At 40.2% G+C, this 20,977-nt stretch overlaps 1 protein-coding gene across 4 annotated transcripts in view; it reads right to left on the bottom strand.

Annotated features, from left to right (window-relative positions):
* Nucleotides 1-5,549: 5,549 nt before the first annotated feature.
* epha7 (eph receptor A7) overlaps nucleotides 5,550-20,977 on the bottom strand; it is a 258,157-nt gene continuing 242,729 nt past the window's right edge. For all 4 annotated transcript variants that reach the window (XM_061900384.1, XM_061900385.1, XM_061900386.1 and 1 more), the window contains 2 exons: nucleotides 18,757-18,912; nucleotides 5,550-10,300 (listed from right to left, as the gene is read on the bottom strand). In XM_061900384.1, coding sequence (XP_061756368.1) covers nucleotides 10,186-10,300; nucleotides 18,757-18,912 — 271 coding nt within the window. In that variant the 3' untranslated portion in view covers nucleotides 5,550-10,185. The remainder of the gene's footprint in view (nucleotides 10,301-18,756; nucleotides 18,913-20,977) is intronic.

Genomic DNA, 20,977 nt, shown 5'->3' with positions numbered 1-20,977 from the left:
TTTTCTCTGTGGGAGGTCACAGTTTGCCTAGGTCAGGGGTCACCAACGCGGTGCCCGCGGGCTCCAGGTAGCACGTAAGGACCAGATGAGTAGCCTGCTGGCCTGTTCTAAAAATAGCTCAAATAGCAGCACTTACCAGTTAGCTGCCTCTATTTTTTAAATTTTATGTATTTACTAGCAAGCTGATCTCGCTTTGCTCGACATTTTTAATTCCAAAAGAGACAAAACTCAAATATAATTTGAAAATCCAAGAAAATATTTTAAAGACTTGGTCTTCACTTGTTTAAATACATTTTTTACTTTCCTTCTTATAACTTTCAGAAAGACAATTTTAGAGAAAAAAATACAACCTTAAAAATGATTTGAGGATTTTTAAACACATAGACCTTTTTACCTTTAAAATTCCTTACTCATCTTTCCTGACAATTTAAATCAATGTTCAGGTAATTTTTTTTATTTTTTATTGTAAAGAATAATAAATACTTTTTAATTTAATTCTTTTTTTTAGCTTCTGTTTTTTCGACGAAGAATATTTGTGAAATATTTTTTCAAACTTATGAATAAAATTCAAAAAAAATATTCTGGCAAATCTAAAATCTGTAGAATCAAATTCAAATCTTATTTCAAAGTCTTTTGAATTTCTTTTAAAATTTTTGTTCTGGAAAATCTAGAAGAGATAATGATTTGTCTTATATAGCTTGATCCAATTTGTTATATATTCTAACAAAGTGCAGATTGGATTTTAACCAATTTAACACAGGTCATCAAAATTCTAAAATAATCTTAATCAGGAAAAATTACTAATGATGTTCCCTAATTTTTTATTTTTATTTTTCTAAAAGATTTGAATTAGCTAGTTTTTCTCTTCATTTTTCTCGGTTGATTTTTGAATTTTAAAGAGTCGAAATTGAAGATAAACTATGTTTCAAAATGTAATTTTCTTTTTTTTTTTTTCTGTTTTCTCCTCTTTTAAACCGTTCAATTAAGTGTTTTTTCAATTTATTTTTGACAAAGAACCTTCCGTAAAAGGAAAAAAATGTACTACGGAATGACAGACAGACATACCCATTTTATATATATATATATATATATATATATATATATATATATATATATATATATCCATCCATCCATTTTCTACCGCTTATTCCCTTTCGGGGTCGCGGGGGGCGCTGGCGCCTATCTCAGCTACAATCGGGCGGAAGGCAGGGTACACCCTGGACAAGTCGCCACCTCATCGCAGGGCCAACACAGATAGACAGACAACATTCACACTCACATTCACACACTAGGGCCAATTTAGTGTTGCCAATCAACCTATCCCCAGGTGCATGTCGTTGGAAGTGGGAGGAAGCCGGAGTACCCGGAGGGAACCCACGCATTCACGGGGAGAACATGCAAACTCCACACAGAAAGATCCCGAGCGTGGATTTGAACCCAGGACTGCAGGAACTTCGTATTGTGAGGCAGACGCACCAACCCCTCTGCCACCGTGAAGCCCATATATATATATATATATATATATATATATATATATATATATATATATATATATATATATATATATTTCTTTATTAAAGGTAAATTGAGTAAATTGGCTATTTCTGGCAATTTATTTAAGTGTGTATCAAACTGGTAGCCATTCGCATCAAGAAGTAGCTCTTGGTTTCAAAAAGGTTGGTGACCCCTGGTCTAGGTCATTGAGAACTTAAGTTATCTTTGACTGTTGTCTTTCCTCCCCCAGGTTTTCTACCTCCTCCTGGATCATGGCTCTTCTTGTCACTGGTATTGTTGGAAACGAGATATTCCAAGACCCGGTCTTCCCAAACATGGAGCTCCAATGATGTCACGTAGCTTTAGGATGTATTCAGCGTGTGTAACAGATGTTTTACCTGCCTACTTGACTCCTGATTTTGTGGTGATGCCTTCGTGTCTGACAAGCTCATTCTGAGAGTCTCTTTACGTCATTCTGTACTTGGCTACCTTGCATTTCTCTTCCCCAGATGAAAGAGGACGTTGGAGTTGCCTTGATCTTATGTAGAGACCTACAGTAGTGAAGCTTGGAGGTATGCCCAACCACTTTCGGAGATTCTTATTGATCTTTCTCTCCACTCTTCCTATGCCTGTCAGCATCCACATGTGTCTTGGTAGCCGTCCATGTTGATAAAGCCATACTGTAAACTTACCCGATTATTTTGATCCTTCTTAGCCAGTCTTCCGTTGGAGCAATGTTGATCTTGTCACTGAACCACTTTCCAAGGCACTTGATTGGGTTCTTCTCTACTGATAGAATCACTTCTCCTTGCACATGCAGCTTGAACTTGTTGGTCTGTTTCCTGTCCCTGATCACCATGCTCCTGGATTTATGGTGTGGTCCAGAAGAGTCAGAACCCCTAGGGTTATGGCTGTCACGGTAACGTTGTACATGTAACCTCTTATTGTGGGTTATCTGATGCCCAAATTCATTTTTGGGCCCCCGACTTCTTTCTCCGCGGCTGTTATTAGGAGGTTAATTCCCATGACGGATAAGACGGGGGAGAATGTGCAGCCAGTTACGATGCCCTTTTCCAGACTATGTCACTGAGTTGTACAGTTGGCTGTCTTGAACTTAACTGGATTCCACTGAAGTAGCTGGTGATGATTGCCTTGATGGGCTGAGGGATTTGGTACATTCTAATGCTGTTTGGATGAAAGCGTGAGGGATGATATTGATCCGTAGGCATTGGCCAAAATCCAATCAGACAACAGTCAGATCTTCTTTGAAGGCTTGGATCAGTCGACTAAGAGCTCCGGTGTGTTACATATATTAATCACAAAAAACTATGACATAATGTGAATGTTATGTATATATGACGATTGATCACACAATTTATTTTGACCACACATACTTTTTTACCTTAACCGTTACCCAAAAGGTGTGTGTTTTTATACAGGCAGTGATCAGGTCAATACACAGATGAGTGAGGAGACTCTGACTGTTCAAAATAAACCAAAACTGGACTTTGGACAAAATTGTTAGATTTAAAGGGTAACATTATCACCAGACCTATGTAAGCGTTAATATATACCTTGATGGTGCAGAAAAAAGACCATCTATTTTTTTAACCGATTTCCGAACTCTAAATGGGTGAATTTTGGCAAATTAAACGCATTTCTGTTTATCGCGCTGGAGGCGATGACGTCAGAATGTGACGTCGCCGAGGTAACACACCCACCATTTTCATTTTCAACACATTACAAACACCGGGTCTCAGCTCTGTTATTTTCCGTTTTTTTGACTATTTTTTGGAACCTTGGAGATATCATGCCTCGACGGTGTGTTGTCGGAGGGTGTAACAACACCAACAGGGAGGGATTCAAGTTGTACCACTGGCCCGAAGATGCGAAAGTGTCTGCCGCCAGACCCCCATTGAATGTGCGGGAGTGTCTCCACATTTTACCGGCGATGCTAAGGCAGACATGGCACAGAGATGTATGGATAACCTGCAAATGCATTTGCAACGATAGTCAACAAAATCACAAAGGTGAGTTTTGTTGATGTTGACTGCCAGCTAATCGGTGCTAACATGCTACGCTAATCGATGCTAACATGCTATTTACCGGGGGTGCTAAAGCAGACATGGAACAGAGATGTCTGGATAACCTATAAATGCATTTGCAACTATATTACATTTCCTTCCACCCACATTTAATGCGAAAAAAACACTTACCAATCGACGGATTTAAGTTGCTCCAGTGTCAAAAGATGCGAAAGTCCTGATCGTTTGGTCCGCACATGTTACCGGCGATGCTAACGCAGTTATTCGGCCATGCTATGGCTATGAATAGCGTCAATAGCTATTCACTCAATAGCTTCAGTTTCTTCTTCAATATTTTCATACTCCAACCATCTGTTTCAATACATGCGTAATCTGTTGAATCGCTTAAGTCGCTGAAATCTGAGTTTGAATCCGAGCTAATGTCACTATATCTTGCTGTGGTATTCCCATTGTTTGTTTACATTGGCAGCACTGTGTGACGTCAATGGGAAATGGCCAGTGTCTTCGCAGAGAGCCGAAAATAAGGCACTTTAAAGCTTTATTTAGGGATATTCCAAGACCGGTAAAATAAAAAAAAAAACGTCAAAAAATACAACAAGCCGCTGGGAACTGATTTTTATTGTTTTTAACCCTTTTGAAATTGTGATAATGTTCCCCTTTAAGTAAATATGTACAGTATGTGCCTGTATGACATTCTCACAGCAAAATTGCATTAGTTTCCTAATATTGGGGTCTTTTTTGTGTGAATTTCATCCTGTGATTAATCATAATTATTGCAATTTCATAAGTTTGATTTGTCCAATTGTTAAACAATCATGACCAATCTTCAGCTTCCATCTCAAGAACAGAGAGGCCAACTGGAGCTCGACGTAATCTGGGACGGAATAAAGCTAAAAAAAACTTGAAGCCACTTTCGACCCAACCTTCAGTTACAAAGTACTGAGAAGACAAGAGCCAAAGTCTCCAGCAAGAACAACCAACCGACCCACTCGAAGTTGGGGGCACATCTGTTTTGGATTTGTGCTTTTCTGCTGCAGAATATACCTGCCCAGTGTATAAGTAAATCACAACATTTGCCAAGAAGCTCAAAATCACAAGCTCCTGCGCATCCCGTTTTGATTAATCATTCTGTTTCTACAACTCCATTTCAGTTGATTGGATATGATTTGGAAAGGCACACACTAGTAAAACACGGCAGGAAATGATAGACTAATAAGGGTAGATGATAAGATGAATGTAGCATTGCACAGGCACTTCCTGGATACACATCAGCTCCAGAACGCTATTGCCCTTAAAATTGGGTGACGGTTTATCTTTCAGCATGACAACCATCCAAACAGCCAAGATATTGAAGGAGTGGCTTCGGGAAAAATCTGTTCTTGAGTAACCATTTGAACTGTTATAAATGGTACTCGTCTGTATTTGTATAGCACTTTACTATACCTGCGCCATACCCAAATCGCTTTACATCATACGTCACATTCACCGTTTCACGCGTACATACTGATAGCGGAAGCTGCTGTGCAAGGCCATAAGTTGGATGGCAGAAACTAAATTTGAACCAGGAACCCTTAAGTTGCTGACAAAGCTGCTCTACCATCTGGGCTACTCCACCCATGTAAAGAGCAATGGGCAAAAAGGCCTAAAGAGAGGTGTGCCAAGCCGAGACTTGAAGCTATAAGTGTATCCAAAGATGCAAAATATTAAACGCTGTGAATACTTACATAAGGGGTACCTCACAAGTTTTTGGTTATATTAGCTGTCTCTTGACTAATAAAGCAACAGGTTGCATGCAATAATTTAGCTTACGAGTATTCCCACTGCAAGTAAGTGTAGCAAAAATCATACTGACCCGGCCCGTAATATCAGACAAAAACATATGGTGTCTCCTTCGATAGCTGTTTAGAAATTAGCTAGTGTTGTAAACTTGATGGTCGTGTCATTCTCCCAGGACAGAGTGACTGAGTGGTGATGAGCCAAGAAGATGCCAACGAGAAATCGTCAAACAAAAAGCTTTATTTTGTTTCAGCGAGCCTCAGACTGGAACTTCAGCTTCCAGGAGAAAAAGGATGGGCCTGATTACTCTTCTGCTGTCCTCTCGGACCACTGTGCCTGAATACCCCTAACACGAAAACCCCCACTCTTGTAACTCTAGCCTTGGAGCCGGCCAGTCTGAACAAAGACCCAAATTTGTTGCATGGTCAGTCAGTCTATTTCCTCTGATCGGTTTGAGTCGGGTGACCTCTGACCCCTATCCTGTACTCCTACCTATGAGGGGTTCCTACCATATGTTGTTAATGTCTGTACACTTCCTCCTAAAATCCAACTGCTTCTATCCTTTAAGACTCCAATTTCCTGAGAACAAGAGCCACTGCTGTCTAGAGAGCTTGTGATGGACATCTGCGCCCGAAGCTATTTAAGGGCATATTTCCTTAATAGGATAATAATCCCCTAACTGATGCTGTCACCAAATACAAATACATGCTGGTTCTCAATCATGAAATAAAATGGTACACGGTATAATTTAACACACCAGCAAGACATTGCATTGTCAACGCCAGCGCAAGAAAGATATGAGAACAAAGTTTTTGATGTTGTTCTCACTTGTTTATTTAGGATCATAGGTCCAATAAACAATGATCAATACTAGTAAATAAAGTACAATGCATTTCCTTTCAAAGTTCAAGTCCCACTGTCCCATGGACAGGCTTAATTACATTTTTGGTTCCCCTGCCTTTACAATTCATTAACACTAGGCAGATTTTCAAAACACTTCACACAAACTTAGTGCAAACAGAGAGCCAGAAGGTCATTTCCGATGAGTAGTGCTTTAACCATAGTAAACCAATGTAAACATTTTTCTTTTGGGTGGGGAAAAATACACACATATTGAAATAGCGGAATTTCCTTATCATGTTTAAATAATACTGCTCTGTAAACTCTTTTGGGTGGCAACGTTTTAGAGGTTTGAGGTATAAATTGTGATGATAATATTAGAAATACAAAGAAATTGTCTCTGCCATTCAATTAAAATGTATTTGCCATTCGTTTTGATCAGTACAGAATACACAGAGCAGATGAGAAAAACACAAGAAGGCAATTTAGCATCACAATCTGTCTTTGCCCAATTTTTGATCCAGCAACTCAAATTGTCCTTTTGATCTTCGGGCAACAATGCTGGTGAATGCGATGTGACCACCGATAAATATCCACTATTTTATTGTTTAAATAGTGCTTCCAAAAAGGCTTTTTCCTCACAGCACACATGACTAGCACCTTGGAAATCTCAAATGAAGACCCTTTTCTACCTGGTAATTATTGCTTTGTTTAGTTCATGTCTTTTTCGCACACTCGCACTTAAGCATAAATTATGTCCTTGAACTTGATTTCAGCAGTGCAAGTTTCAGATAACGAAACATCATATTCCAAGGAAAAACAAAAGCAAAAAAAACCTAAGCTCAGCCTAAAATAAAATCATTTAAAAAAGCGTTTGCACTGGCAATTAGTCAAACACTTAATCTTTTTTCATTTTCAATTACCGTATTTTTCGGCCTATAAGGCACACTTAAAACACCTTCATTTTCTCAATGAGTGTGTCTTATAACTTATATACAGTATGCATTAATTCTGATAGTGCTTATTCTGGTTGTGGTGTAATGATAAGTGTGACCACTAGACAGCAGTTACACATAGAAGATACGTGATGACGCCTGTTCAATAAAGGACGCTAGCAAAGACTTTGATGTTTGATTAAAAATATAGAACATTACACGCATCACTCCCAAATCTGTCAAAATACTTTTAATACGACTAAGTCGCACAGCTTGATGGAACGCGGTGCTTTGTGGCTACCGTAGTCATACGTACTGTGCTTCAACGTTCGGGTATTATTATGGTGTGTGTAAGGACCCCATAATGGCACCTATTAGGAGACATCATTTGGCGCTTTCTTTTGACCTATTCAGCAAAACCAAACCAACTTTTCTTAACTATTGGTTCCTGCTGATGTGTATTTGGGATCTGCATAAGTCCCAAAAATGTGCGTGCATTCACCTTTGTAGTCAATAAGCTCTTTCTTCTTCTTTTCTATCCTTTTGTTGTGAAGCATTGATTCCATCCCTTTGCCATTTCTAATATAAAGTTGTGTACAGTTCTAACTTATGTCTGTCAGTAGACTCACTATGGAAGCGCTAAAAAGTACAACAAAAGATGACGGCGTGGAAGTGGAGCCACGTAATAAGACCGCCCCGAAGAGACGGTCCATAAGTGGATTAAATATGGTCTGTAAAACAATCCATGCAACATTTTGAGCAAAGACCCACCAATAGATGTTAGTAGACTACAAGTAAGTGTTTTAAAAAATTTAGAAAAAAAAATCATAATATGACTCCTTAAATGCGATTTATAATCTGGTCCACCTTTCGTATGAAAATTGACTCGAATAAACCCATTCGTCGACAGTGCATCCGATGCGCCTTATGGTCCAAAAAATACGGAAGATGTGTTTGCAGCTGAAAAATGCCCCTGAAACTCTGCAACATGTAGGCATATTTCTATCAAAACAAGTTATAGGGGCTTCAATATAGCTTTTCAGCAGTGCACAGACCCAGCAAATACTTCCTGCGTTAAAACTTTAACAGTATTGCTACATTAGCAAAGAGTAGAAAAAAGGTATAGAAAAGTTTATTTAGGGCCTGTGCAAACGGGGATGTTTTTAGGTGGGGGACGGCGTAAGTATTGTATCGTTTTGGCTTTCCTTTATCAGGTGGACAAAAGAACCACTACTTTTGGAGGACAACAACATCGCCGTGAATTCACCATCACAGACCCACACGCAAACAGGCCGTAACAAGAACAACAACAATGGTGTTGAAGAGAGCTTTGTTTGTACTCTTTGCAGAAGAAATTCCGTTTCATCGTCAGTCCAGACAAAACCCAGTTTTCTTACGTGCGTTTGGCATCATCTTATTTTGTAGCAGAAGATGGCACACTTTATACACATGCACTTTTTATTCTAATATCTGTGTCCATTTAGAGCAGAGGTGTCCAAACATTTTGACTCTTTGGTCACATTGGGCTAAAAAAATGTATATCTTTCTACTGCAGTTGTTCTAAAACTTTTTTTTACTAAGTACAACCTCAGAAAAAACGTGCATCACCAATTCCACTATAAATACCAACATTAAAATGCAGTAGTATATTCATCCATCCATCCTGAGGTCGGGGCGCGGGGGCAGCAGCCTAAGCAGGGAAGCCCAGACGTTGTGGTAAAATTATGGTGGAAAATAAGTATTTGGTCAACCATTCAAATCTCTCACTGATGGAAGGAGGTTTTGGCTCAAAATCTCACGATACATGGCCCCATTCATTCTTTCCTGAACACGGATCAATCGTCCTGTCCCCTTAGCAGAAAAACAGCCCCAAAACATGATGTTTCCACCCCCATGCTTCACAGTAGGTATGGCGTTCTTGGGATGCAACTCAATATTCTTCTTCCTTCCAACACGACCAGTTTAGTTTATACCAAAACGTTCTGTTTTGGTTTCATCTCACCAAATACTTATTTTCCACCATAATTTACCAATAAATTCTTTACAATTCCTACAATGTGAATTCCTGGATTTTTTTTCACATTCGGTCTCTCACAGTCAAAGTGTACATATGATGAAAATTACAGACCTCTGTCATCATTTTAAGTGGGAGAACTTGCACAATCGGTGGCTGACTAAATACTTTTTTGCCCCACTGTATATGAACTTGAATATTATTAAAAACTGTTTCAAGACGTACCACAGGCCAGTTTTAGGATAAAAGCCTTAGTTTGGACACCCCTGGCTTAGAGCGCCACATGTAGGCGTGGCACCTCGAGACAGAAATGGATCCATGGGTGAAAATGATGTAATACATATAGTATATTACATCGTTTTCACCCATGCATCCATTTCGGGTGAAAACAATGTAATACTTATATTACTTTGTTTTCACCCATTGATCCATTTCTGTCTGGACATAACAAATTATTGATACGACGTCGGCGTGAATGGATTCAACCTTGTTTTCAACCCATCCAACTAAAGCCCACAAGTGGTCCCGTGTTGACAAGGCCTATCAGTGTAGCACATAAATGAATTGAAAATGACGGTTTCAGAAAACGGTTATTCTAACAAGTATAGGAGCTTGAAATAGATTCCACAGGTAAAAAAACAAAACACACTTTCTCCATATTTGGATAAGACGGAGTATACCGTGTTCCCAAGTCCGAGTTAAAAAATTATTTGAATTCTATCCCGGAGCCTAACTCACCCTGAAAGTACATTTTCTCCATTTTTGGCTGCTAATGAGAATACCCTGTTTCCATGTTGAAGAAAACTAACAGTTTTCGAAGGAAAACCATCGCCAATAGTGTGTGTCTTTAAGTTTAAACACTTAATTCTTAACACACCATTTGATATGTGTCCATTAGCTCATTGAAAAGAAAAGAAAAAAAAAAGAAATCCGATTTGCCTCGTCCATAGTTGCTTCTCTATTGTCATCTCCTTCAAGTTCGGAATGTCTCGTTGAAGACAAAAACATGTTCCCTCTGCAGGCGCACCAACTATACGTGATATTCCATTTATTCAACTCTGTACAAGTTGTTTTGCTTCCATCAGACTTGGACACCTGCATTGTGAAGACGCAGCATCTGCAATCTCATCGTCTGTATGCTGCTCATGATCTTCTTCTGATGGCCCACCAGTGTAATACCCAAGCTCCTGACATCCCTGGGAAACAAGAAACAATATCACTCCGTGCAGAATTTATGCATAGCACTGGCAAATTTTGACTTCAAGTTACTTTGTTAATGTTGGTTTGGGATGAGGTGGCGACTTGTCCAGGGTGTACCCTGTCTTCCGGCCATAACGCAGCAGAGATAGGCTCCAGCGACCTCCCGCGAACCCGAAAGGGACAAGCGGTAGAAAATGGATGGATCGATGGATAATTGGAAATGACACAAGTGTCTCCCATAAGAAAATAATGTTGAGGCATCATTCATTGTGGAAAAAAAAATTCTGTCCGTCAAAGTTGTGTCCTCAGTTTCTGTTATCTCTGTCAAGAGTTTTTAATAACTTCATTATTACAAACATTGTCAGTATATTCTATCCCCTGAGAACTCCTTTCCAGCTGTAGTGAAGGTTTTGATGTTTTCAATATTCTTGTGGTCGCAGCTAAACTACTCGATTATTTGTCTGCATACAAACCCCGTTTCCGTATGGGTTAAGAAATTGTGTTACATGTAAAAATAAACAGAATACAATGATTTGCAAATCCTTTTCAACCCATATTCAATTGAATGCACTACAATGTTCAAACTCATAAATGATAAATGGTAAATGGGTTGTACTTGTATAGCGCTTTTCTACCTTCAAGGTACTCAAAGCGCTTTGACACCACTTCCACATTTACCCATTCACACACACATTCACACACTGATGGAGGGAACTGCCATGCAAGGCGCTAACCAGCACCCATCAGGAGCAAGGGTGAAATGTCTTGCTCAGGACACAACGGACGTGACGAGGTTGATACTAGGTGGGGATTGAACCAGGGATCCTCGGGTTGCGCACGGCCACTCTCCCACTGCGCCACGCCGTCCTATAAACTCATAAACTCTTTTTTTTTTTTTTTTTGCAAATAATAATTAACTTAGAATTTCATGGCTGCAACACGTGCCAAAGTAGTTGGGAAAGGGCATGTTCACTACTGTGTTACATCACCTTTTCTTTTAACAAGAGTCAATAAATGTTTGGGAACTGAGGAAACTAATTGTTGAAGCTTTGAAAGTGGAATTCTTTCCCATTCTTTTTTTATGTAGAGCTTCAGTCGTTCAACAGTCCGGGATCTCCGCTGTCATATTTTACGCTTCATAATGCGCCACACATTTTCGATGGGAGACAGGTCTGGACTGCAGGGGGGCCAGGAAAGTACCCGCACTCTTTTTTTACGAAGCCACGCTGTTGTAACATGTGCTGAATGTGGCTTGGCATTGTCTTGCTGAAATAAGCAGGGGCGTCCATGAAAAAGACGGCGCTTAGATGGCAGCATATGTTGTTCCAAAAACTGTATGTACCTTTCAGCATTAATGGTGCCTTCACAGATGTGTAAGTTACCCATGCCTTGGGCACTAATGTACCCCCATACCATCACAGATGCTGGCTTTTGAACGTTGCGTCGATAACAGTCTGGATGGTTTCGCTTCCCCTTTGGTCTGGATGACACGATGTTGAATATTTCCAAAAACAATTTTAAATGTGGATTCGTCAGACCACAGAACACTTTTCCACTTTGCATCAGTTCATCTTCGATGATTTCGGGCCGCGTTTCTGGATTTGTTTGATAAACGGCTTTGCATAGTAGAGCTTTAACTTTCACTTACAGATGAAGCGACAAACTGTATTTAGTGACAGAGGTTTTCTGAAGTGTTCCTGAGCCTATGTGGTGATATCCTTTAGAGCAGGGCTCTCAAACTCACTTTACCTGGGGGCCACTGGATGCAGAAACTGGGTGAGGCTAGGCTGCAGAAAAGATTTCTTAAAAAATCTAACATGCACTTTTTAATGAATTCACCTTCAATGAATGGCTTTCCCGCCCTAGAAAGCCAACCCTCACAATTTTTCTGGTAGACTCCTGAATTTCAGTGCACCTCCCGACAATCTACCGGTGCAACCATTTTCCCGAATTTGTCCCAATTTTCATACGGCCAACATTATTAAGGGCTGCCGTGACTGCACTGCCTTTAAGGTCCTCTACAACAGTGGTTCGCAACCTTTTTTTAGTGATGTACCCCATGTGAACATTTTTTTTTAATTCAAGTACCCCCTGATCAGAGCAAAGCATTTTGGTTGGAAAAAATTAGATAAAGAATTAAAATACAGCACTATGTCATCAGTTTCTGATTTATTAAATTGTATAACAGTGCAAAATATTGCTCATTTGCAGTGGTCTTTCTTGAACTATTTGGAAAAAAAGATATAAAAATAACTAAAAAACTTGTTGAAAAATAAACAAGTAATTCAATTATAAATAAAGATTTCTACACATAGAAGTAATCATCAGCTTAAAGTGCCCTCTTTGGGGATTGTAATTGGGACGGTGTGGCGCAGTGGTAGAGTGGCCGTGCGCAACCCTAGGGTCCCTGGTTCAATCCCCACCTAGTACCAACCTCGTCATGTCCGTTGTGTCCTTGAGCAAGACACTTCACCCTTGCTCCTGATGGGTGCTGGTTAGCGCCTTGCATGGCAGCTCCTTCCATCAGTGTGTGAATGTGTGTGTGAATGGGTAAATGTGGAAGTAGTGTCAAAGCGCTTTGAGTACCTTGAAGGTAGAAAAGCGCTATACAAGTACAACCCATTTACCATTTAATAGAGATCCATCTGGATTCATCAACTTCATTCTAAACATTTCTTCACAAAAAAGAAATATTTAACATTTATGAAACATGTCCACAAAAAATCCAACTTTCAACACTGAATATTGCATTGTTGCATTTCTTTTCACAGTTTGTGAACTTACATTCATATTTTGTTGAAGTGTTATCCAATGAATATATTTATTAAGAATTTATGACTGACTGCTATTTTTTAGAATGGTTTTGATAAATCTCACTTAACCCTTGGCATACCTTCACATAGTGTACCATATATAAGAGAACTAGGGTTCTACAACTCGTCATTGCGCACATAACACAATTTAAGTGACAACTCTAAATCATGTTGAGCAAGACTTGTGCAGACCAACGTTGGTGGCTGCAAGATGTACTTACTCAACAGCCATACAGGTCACACTGGGGGTGGCAGTATAAACAACTTTAAGACTGTTACAAAAATGTGCCACACTTTGAACCCACACCAAACAAGAATGACAAACACATTTTGGGAGAACATCCAAACCCTAACACAACTTAAACACAAGGGAACAAATACCCAGAACACCTTGCAGCCCAAACTCTCCCGGGCTACAATATACACAACCTCAACCGACGCATGTAAAGAGGGTGGGGGCGTGGGGGGTTGGTGGTAGCGTGTATTGTAGCCCGGAAGAGTCAGGGCTGCATGGGATTCTGGGTATTTGTTCTGTTGAGTTTATGTTGTATTACGGTGCGGATGTTCTCCTGAAATGTGTTTGTTATTCTTGTTTGGTGTGGGTTCACAGTCTGGCACATATTTGTAACAGTGTTAAAGTTTTTTTTACAGCCACCCTCAGTGTGACTTGTGTAGCTGTTGACTAAATAGGCTTGCACGCTGTCTGTACAGGATTCAGAGGGCATTAAGAACAGTGCCATTGCGGCACCCCCTGAGTGTTGTTGATTGGGTAAAAATTGGCAGGGATTACCAGAGAATGGATGTCCTGATTAAGGGGACTCCCGTGAAAATTGGGAACGTTGGGAAGTATGACACTGTCAAGTTCCGTTCATGTTAAATTCGCGGGCCGCACATACATTAAAGGGGAACATTATCACAATTTCAAAAGGGTTAAAAACAATAAAAATCAGTTCCCAGTGGCTTGTTTTATTTTTCGAATTTTTTTTCAAAATTTTACATCTCCCAGAATATCCCGAAAAAAAGCTTTAAAGTGCTGGATTTTCGCTATTTGCGATGCGACTGTCCATTTCCCTGTGACGTCATACAGTGCTGCCAATACAAACAAACAATGGCGAATAGCACAGCAAGATATAGTGACATTAGCTCGGATTCAGACTCGGATTTCAGCGGCTTAAGCGATTCAACAGATTACGCATGTATTGAAAGAGATGGTTGGAGTATGGAGGCAGATAGCGAAAACGAAATTGAAGAAGAAACTGAAGCTATTGAGCGAATAACTATTGACGCTATTCGGCCATAGCATGGGTGTACCTAATGAAGTGGCCCATAGCATGGCTGCCTTATTAGCATCGCCGGTAAAACGTGCGGACCAAACGATCAGGACTTTCGCATCTTGTGACACTGGAGCAACTTAAAGCCGTCGATTGGTAAGTGTTTCTTTTGCATTAAATGTGGGTATCTAGTTTCAAATGTACATACAGCTAGCATAAATAGCATGTTAGCATCGATTAACGTAGCATGTTAGCATCGATTAGCTGGCAGTCATGCCACGACCAAATATGTCTGATTAGCACATAAGTCAACAACATAAAAAAAACTCACCATTGTGATTTTGTTGACTTTATCGTTGCAAATGCATCTGCAGGTTATCCATACATCTCTGTGCCATGTCTGCCTTAGCATCGCCGGTAAAATGTGCAGACACTCCGGCATATTCAATGGGGGTCTGGCGGCAGATTTCTTGCCACTTTCGCATCTTCGGGCCAGTGGTGCAACTTGAATCCCTCCCTGTTAGTGTTGTTACACCCTCCGACAACACACCGACGAGGCATGATGTCTTCAAGGTTCCAAAAAATAGTCGAAAAAAACGGATAATAACAGAGCTGAGACCCGGTGTTTGTAATGTGAAAATTAAAATGGCGGGTGTATTACCTCGGTGACGTCACGTTCTGACGTCATCGCTACAAGACCGATAAACAGAAAGGCGTTTAATTCGCCAAAATCCACCCATTTAGAGTTCGAAAATCGGTTAAAAAAATACATGGACTTTTTTCTGCAACATCAAGGTATGTATTGACGCTTGCATAGGTCTGGTGATAATGTTCCCCTTTAAATTGTCATATCAAAGTGCAGGCCACAAAATAACGTCTCACGGGCCGCATGTTTGAGACCCCTGCTTTAGAGATTGATGTCGGTTTTTGATACAGTGCCATCTGAGGGATCGAAGGTCACGGTCATTCAATGTTGGTTTCCGGCCATGCGGCTAACGTGGAGTGATTTCTCCAGGTTCTCTGAACCTTTTGATGAATTTTTTCGACCCTAGATGTTGAAATCCCTAAATTTCTTGCAATTGCACTTTGAGAAACGTTGTTCTTAAACTGTTTGACTATTTGCTCACGCAGTTGTGGACAAAGGGGTGTACCTCGCTCCATCCTTTCTTGTGAAAAACTGAGCATTTTTTGGGAATGTTTTTTTATATACAATCATGGCACCCACCTGTTCCCAATTAGCTTGCACACCTGTGGGATGTTCCAAATAAGTGTTTGATGAGCATTCCTCAACTTTATCAGTATTTATTGCCACCTTTCCCAACTTCTTTGTCATGTGTTGCTGGCATCAAATTCTAAAGTTAATGATTTGAAAAAAAAAAAAAAGTTTATCAGTTTGAACATCAAATATGTTTTATTTGTAGCTAAGTCAACTGAATATGGGTTGAAAATGATTTGCAAATCATTGTATTCCGTTTCTATTTACATCTCACACAATTTCCCAACTCATATGGAAACCTGCCGGCACCCCTATGGACTGGAGCCTCACATTATTAACCATATTCACTCGGCACCCATTGCACCGGCGGCCCCTTTCAAGGTTTCTCACTGTTCCCATTGGGTTGAGTTATGTCTTGCCCTGATGTGGGACCTTAACCGAGGATGTCGTGGTTTGTGCAGCCATTTGAGGCACTTGTGATAAATAAACTTTGATATTTTGATTTTGAACCATAGTACAATTTAAGGATTTATGTAAAGTTACTGACACACCGACCAACTGAGGGGAAAAATACTTGCTTAGGCTATGTTAGACGTCAACAAGGTCAGATTATACGTATAACTCAGTTGACAAATCAATCCATGAACTTTAATGTGCCAGAAGATTAAAATGTTATTTCAAGACATTCTTATGGTTTTCGTTTTTTCGAATATACATACAATGCACAGTATGCAATGTACATTCACATATTTTCAGTTTCTCACTCTAATATTTCAGAAAAAATTAACAAAATGTTATGAATATATATTCACCCTTAGGTTGTATTTACTTATTTGTATACTCTAGCTTTTAAATAGACCCCTTTTTTGACCAGTTAATCTGTTGTCTCTCTTTTCTGCTCTGCTCCCTCTCCTCATGAAGAGGTTATCAGGTGACAACGGATCAACCTTCACGGAGGTGGCGCTAGCTATTCAAACTCTTGACCCAGGATGGACCACCTCCTCTTTGACTTGTCTCCGTTCAAGATGATCCCCTGCTGGCTGAAGTCGGGATGCGGGGTCGATCACTCCTTATGCATCAGTCGGTAACGTATCTGCGCCACAACGTGTCCAGATGCAAGATGTTCCCCTGCTGGCCCCATTATGGACTGGACTCTCACATTATTAACCGTATCCACTCGGCATCCATTAAACCGGTCACTCAGAGGGGGCGTCCCCACATCTGCGGTCCCTTCCCAAGTTCTCATTGGGTTGAGTTTTGTCTTGCCCTGATGTGGCATCTGAGCCAAGGATGTCGTTGAGGATTGTGCAGCGCGTTGAGACATTTGTGATTAAGGGGTATATAAATAAACTGTGATTGATTGATTGAAATAGTTAAGACAAAGACACAAAACGCTCAGACTAGATCTGTCCAAGCTAAGTGTATGAGCCTGAACTGATGAAAACTACTCGGATTGAGGCCAAATGTCTTCTAAGACAACTAATCAATTGAATGCCATGAGAATAACAGTAACCTGTTGTAGGGTTGAAAAGTCAAAGTAAAGCTGCCGTTGTACAAGAACGTTGCATGTTGTGAAATAAAGAAAGACCAACTGGGAATTTGTCTAAGCCTCCATTAAATAGGATGTTACCATACTGACAGATGCCACAGCACAGAGTCCGGATGTTCACGTTACATATCTGTGGATTTATATTTGGCGGGTAGCAATGACTCTTGCTGTTTTAGAGATAAACTGATTGCTAGTCTCGCGTGACCATCAATGTATATACATTTCTATTCTCATCTCCAGTTACATGACAAGCGTGACTCTTTTCACGGACAACCCAGGCTCTCGTGTTGTTTTAAAGACAAAAAACGTCAACACATTTCCAGTTGGGCACGATAACCGGTTAATGTGTTTACAATCCATTAACCTAATGGTTAATGGAGAGCCATGACACAACATTGTGACTTCTCCTGTCCAAAGGCAAAACCTAGTAACTCACTTCTAGCTGATTTTGAGAAAACAAAGGAAAACCAATCTATCTTGATGCTGTCTTACAAAGATCTACAAAGTCATCAAACGTATAGATGTTTTCTTGAGCTTTCATTTTCTTGCCGATTGAGCCATGGATTGAATCTGCTCTCATGAACGTGTGCCCTTTCTCCAGATAGTTTATCACAATCTCGGGTGGGCCCCATTCTGCGTTTGCACATTGGGCAAGAGCCGTGTACAGCGTCCAGTTTTTATTTTGACCTCCACAGTTATCTGCCCAAAAGAGTATGCAAGGGGAAGAATCAAGAACAATACATTTAATGAAGGTGCTTGCAACGTCCTGGGCCAATCTTACAAATATCCCCTCGTGCCATAATATCACATAATCAGGTTGACCGTCGGCCCCCATTCGTGCAAATGTCTCATTAAATACAATAAGGCGACTGACAAAGAAGCTCTGATTGGTCCCTTGAGATACTAGGTTTTTCTGTTGTATCTACGCGGTTATGTGGTAGTTGCTAGGTCCTGTCATGTGCGTAACAGCTTACTTACGGAACAAATTACAATATCGCATACACTAATGTAAAGCATATCACCTAGGAACTCCAAAATTATTATCAGCTCAGTTTTGACCAAAATTGAGTTACTGGGTTTTGCCTTTGGACGGGAGACTTGTATTCTCGGGTGTGATGGCCTTCTCTGTCCACTAGGAGACAGTGTCTTTGGTACACTTGTATTTATAAGGCTCTTCTGGGACCATTGCCTGTTTACATTTGTACACAGATTACACAAAGAAGTACGGACTCTTATGCACTGAGATCAACAATCAGCTGTTGATCTCTGTCCCTTTTGTCTATGCAGTTCCTTGTGCTTGGTACATGTTTCAAAGGGACTGGAAGCTGATTGTATTGTTGTCCTTATTTTTTTTTATATCTAAACTGAGAGCATTTGAAGCAGCCTCAGTTATATGTACCTGTTTTACTTGACGTCCTTCCTGTCATTTTAATGTGTAATGGGAATGTTATTTCATGTGTAACTTCACTGCCTCTTGGCCAGGACTCCCTTGAAAAAGAGTTTTTTATTCTCAATGGGATTTATTTCCTGGTTAAATAAAGGTTGCTAAAAAAATGTGGTGCAGGTGAGATGTATCTGGTGCTTTTTAATGATTTCTACTTACTCAAGTGACATACTGGCCACAGATTTCAGGGAGCTGTAGCCAGCTGCTGTAAAGTTATTTTGGTATCGTTCCATCTTGATGGCTTCCAGCCACTTTTCCACTGAGTGGAGAGCCCAAAAATTGAGTGTGCTCTGATCCAGCAGTGGTGTAATTGGTCTGTGGGATGAAAACAATAAGGTGTTGAAGGATATTGTGAAAAAAGGGAATTTCTGTTTAAGTATAAGAAAATGGCAACTGACATCTGGACATCATTTTTCACAAACAGAAGTAAAACAATATAGACCAAACTAATAAAATCATTTGAATGAGGTGTTTTACATTTACCATCAATGTTATAGTTCACCCCAATAATGTTGTATGATATTATATGGGGGACTAACAGTAGGTGCACAATGTGAAGGATGGAAAGGATAATGCACACAAGGGCACAATAAGAGGGAGAAAACAAGGTATAAGGTAGACAAAAAATGTACCATAGTAGCAATAGATAAAATAACAAATATGTCATATTTACATATTATATACAGAGTATATAATATATACTGATGTACTATATTATTGTATTGTATTGTATTATTATATAATATATACAATACATAACAATTCCTATTTTACCATGGACAATATTACACTATATGTAACAGCTGCAGCAAAAAAAGGGCAGCATAAAAAAGGAGTAGATCCAGCAGAAAATAGACATTATAAACAAAGAGAGGTAGCTAACATAGAAGCGGTCAGGCAATAGACAGATATCATCTATTGCTGTATGGCGAGTGATTGTACAGCTGGATTGAGTGCGGAATGAGGAGTTCTTAAATCAAACACTCTGAGAATGAAGCTAAAGGAGCCTGTTGAAGTATGACCTCCGCTGTCCCTCAATTGTCTGGTGGAGTGGGTGGGCAGGATGTCCATGATGGCGAGCAGTTTGTCCAGTGTCCTCCTGTCCCTCACTGACACAAACGCCTCCAACTGTGTGCCAATTGTTCGGCTAGATTTCCGGATCAGTCTGTCAATCCGGTTTAAATCCATTTTGCTGGTGCTGCTCCCCCAACAAACTACTGCAAAGTAAAGGGAACTGGCCACAACAGACTGAAAAAGATCTCCAACAGCTTTCTGCACACATTAAAGGACCTAAGCTTCCTCAGGAAACAGTCTGCTCATGGCGCTTTGCTGTTGTCCTTCCAGTCCAGTCTGCTGTTCAAGTGGTACTTGTACTGATCCACTACTGCCACCACCCGGCTCTGGATGTTGATGGGCTCCACATACTCAATAGGAGACATTTGTCAGTAAGTATGCTGGCCACGCAAGAAATTGGACGTTGTTAGTATTCTAGAATTGTGTGCAGAACCTTGCAACAGGGGGCTGTGCACTATCATGCTGTAACATGAGTTAACGGTCGTGAATGAATGGTAAATGTGTTACACTTGTATTGCGCTTTTCTACCTTTAAGGTACTCAAAGCGCTATGACACTATTTCCACATTCACATACATATTCACAAACTGTTGGCGGGAGCTGTCATACAAGGCCCTAACAACGACCCATCGGGTGCAGGGGTGAAGTGTCTTGCTCAAGGACACAACGGACGTGAAATGGTTGATAGAAGGTGGGGATTGAACCAGGAACCCTCAGGATACTGGCACGGTCACTCTCTCAACGGCGCACAACAATGGGCCTCAGGATCTTATTATGGGATATATCCATATTCAAAAGGCCATCACTAAAATGCATTTTTTTTGTTGTCCATGACATTCTCTATGGTTTGGTGTTATTAAAAATTAAATTTGGTCTCCGATTGAAATTTTAATTATATTGCCCTGTTATAATATTGCATGTTGATGACACATACTAGCTGTGTTCCGCACATTTGCGAGCAACCAGCTGATACATGCAACAAACACGTCATTATGCAATGTGACGTCCTGAAAACTGAGTCCTGAGTGCGGCTGAAGTCAGTGCATGCCCAGTGCCATGTAGCTCCTGAGTAATAAAACACATTTCTCTCACTGGAGGACTGAAAAGATAGCTAAGGAGATTATGAGGAGACAAGAAACCATGCTAACCGCTAAGCTAGCTTAAATGTAAAGTAGCCAAATAACAGAATACGTGCCTACAACCCTCTGTTGGCATCCTGATCAACTGGACTCACGCAATATTTATTAATGTACCAATTCAATAATTGTACTCAATAATTTTTTGGGGGATGCAACTCAGTATTCTTC

Source organism: Nerophis ophidion, linkage group LG05 (assembly GCF_033978795.1).
Source record: "Nerophis ophidion isolate RoL-2023_Sa linkage group LG05, RoL_Noph_v1.0, whole genome shotgun sequence".
Classification (NCBI taxonomy): Eukaryota; Metazoa; Chordata; class Actinopteri; order Syngnathiformes; family Syngnathidae; genus Nerophis; species Nerophis ophidion.
Note: the sequence above shows the minus strand (reverse complement) of the source record. Positions and strands in the feature narration are given on the sequence as shown.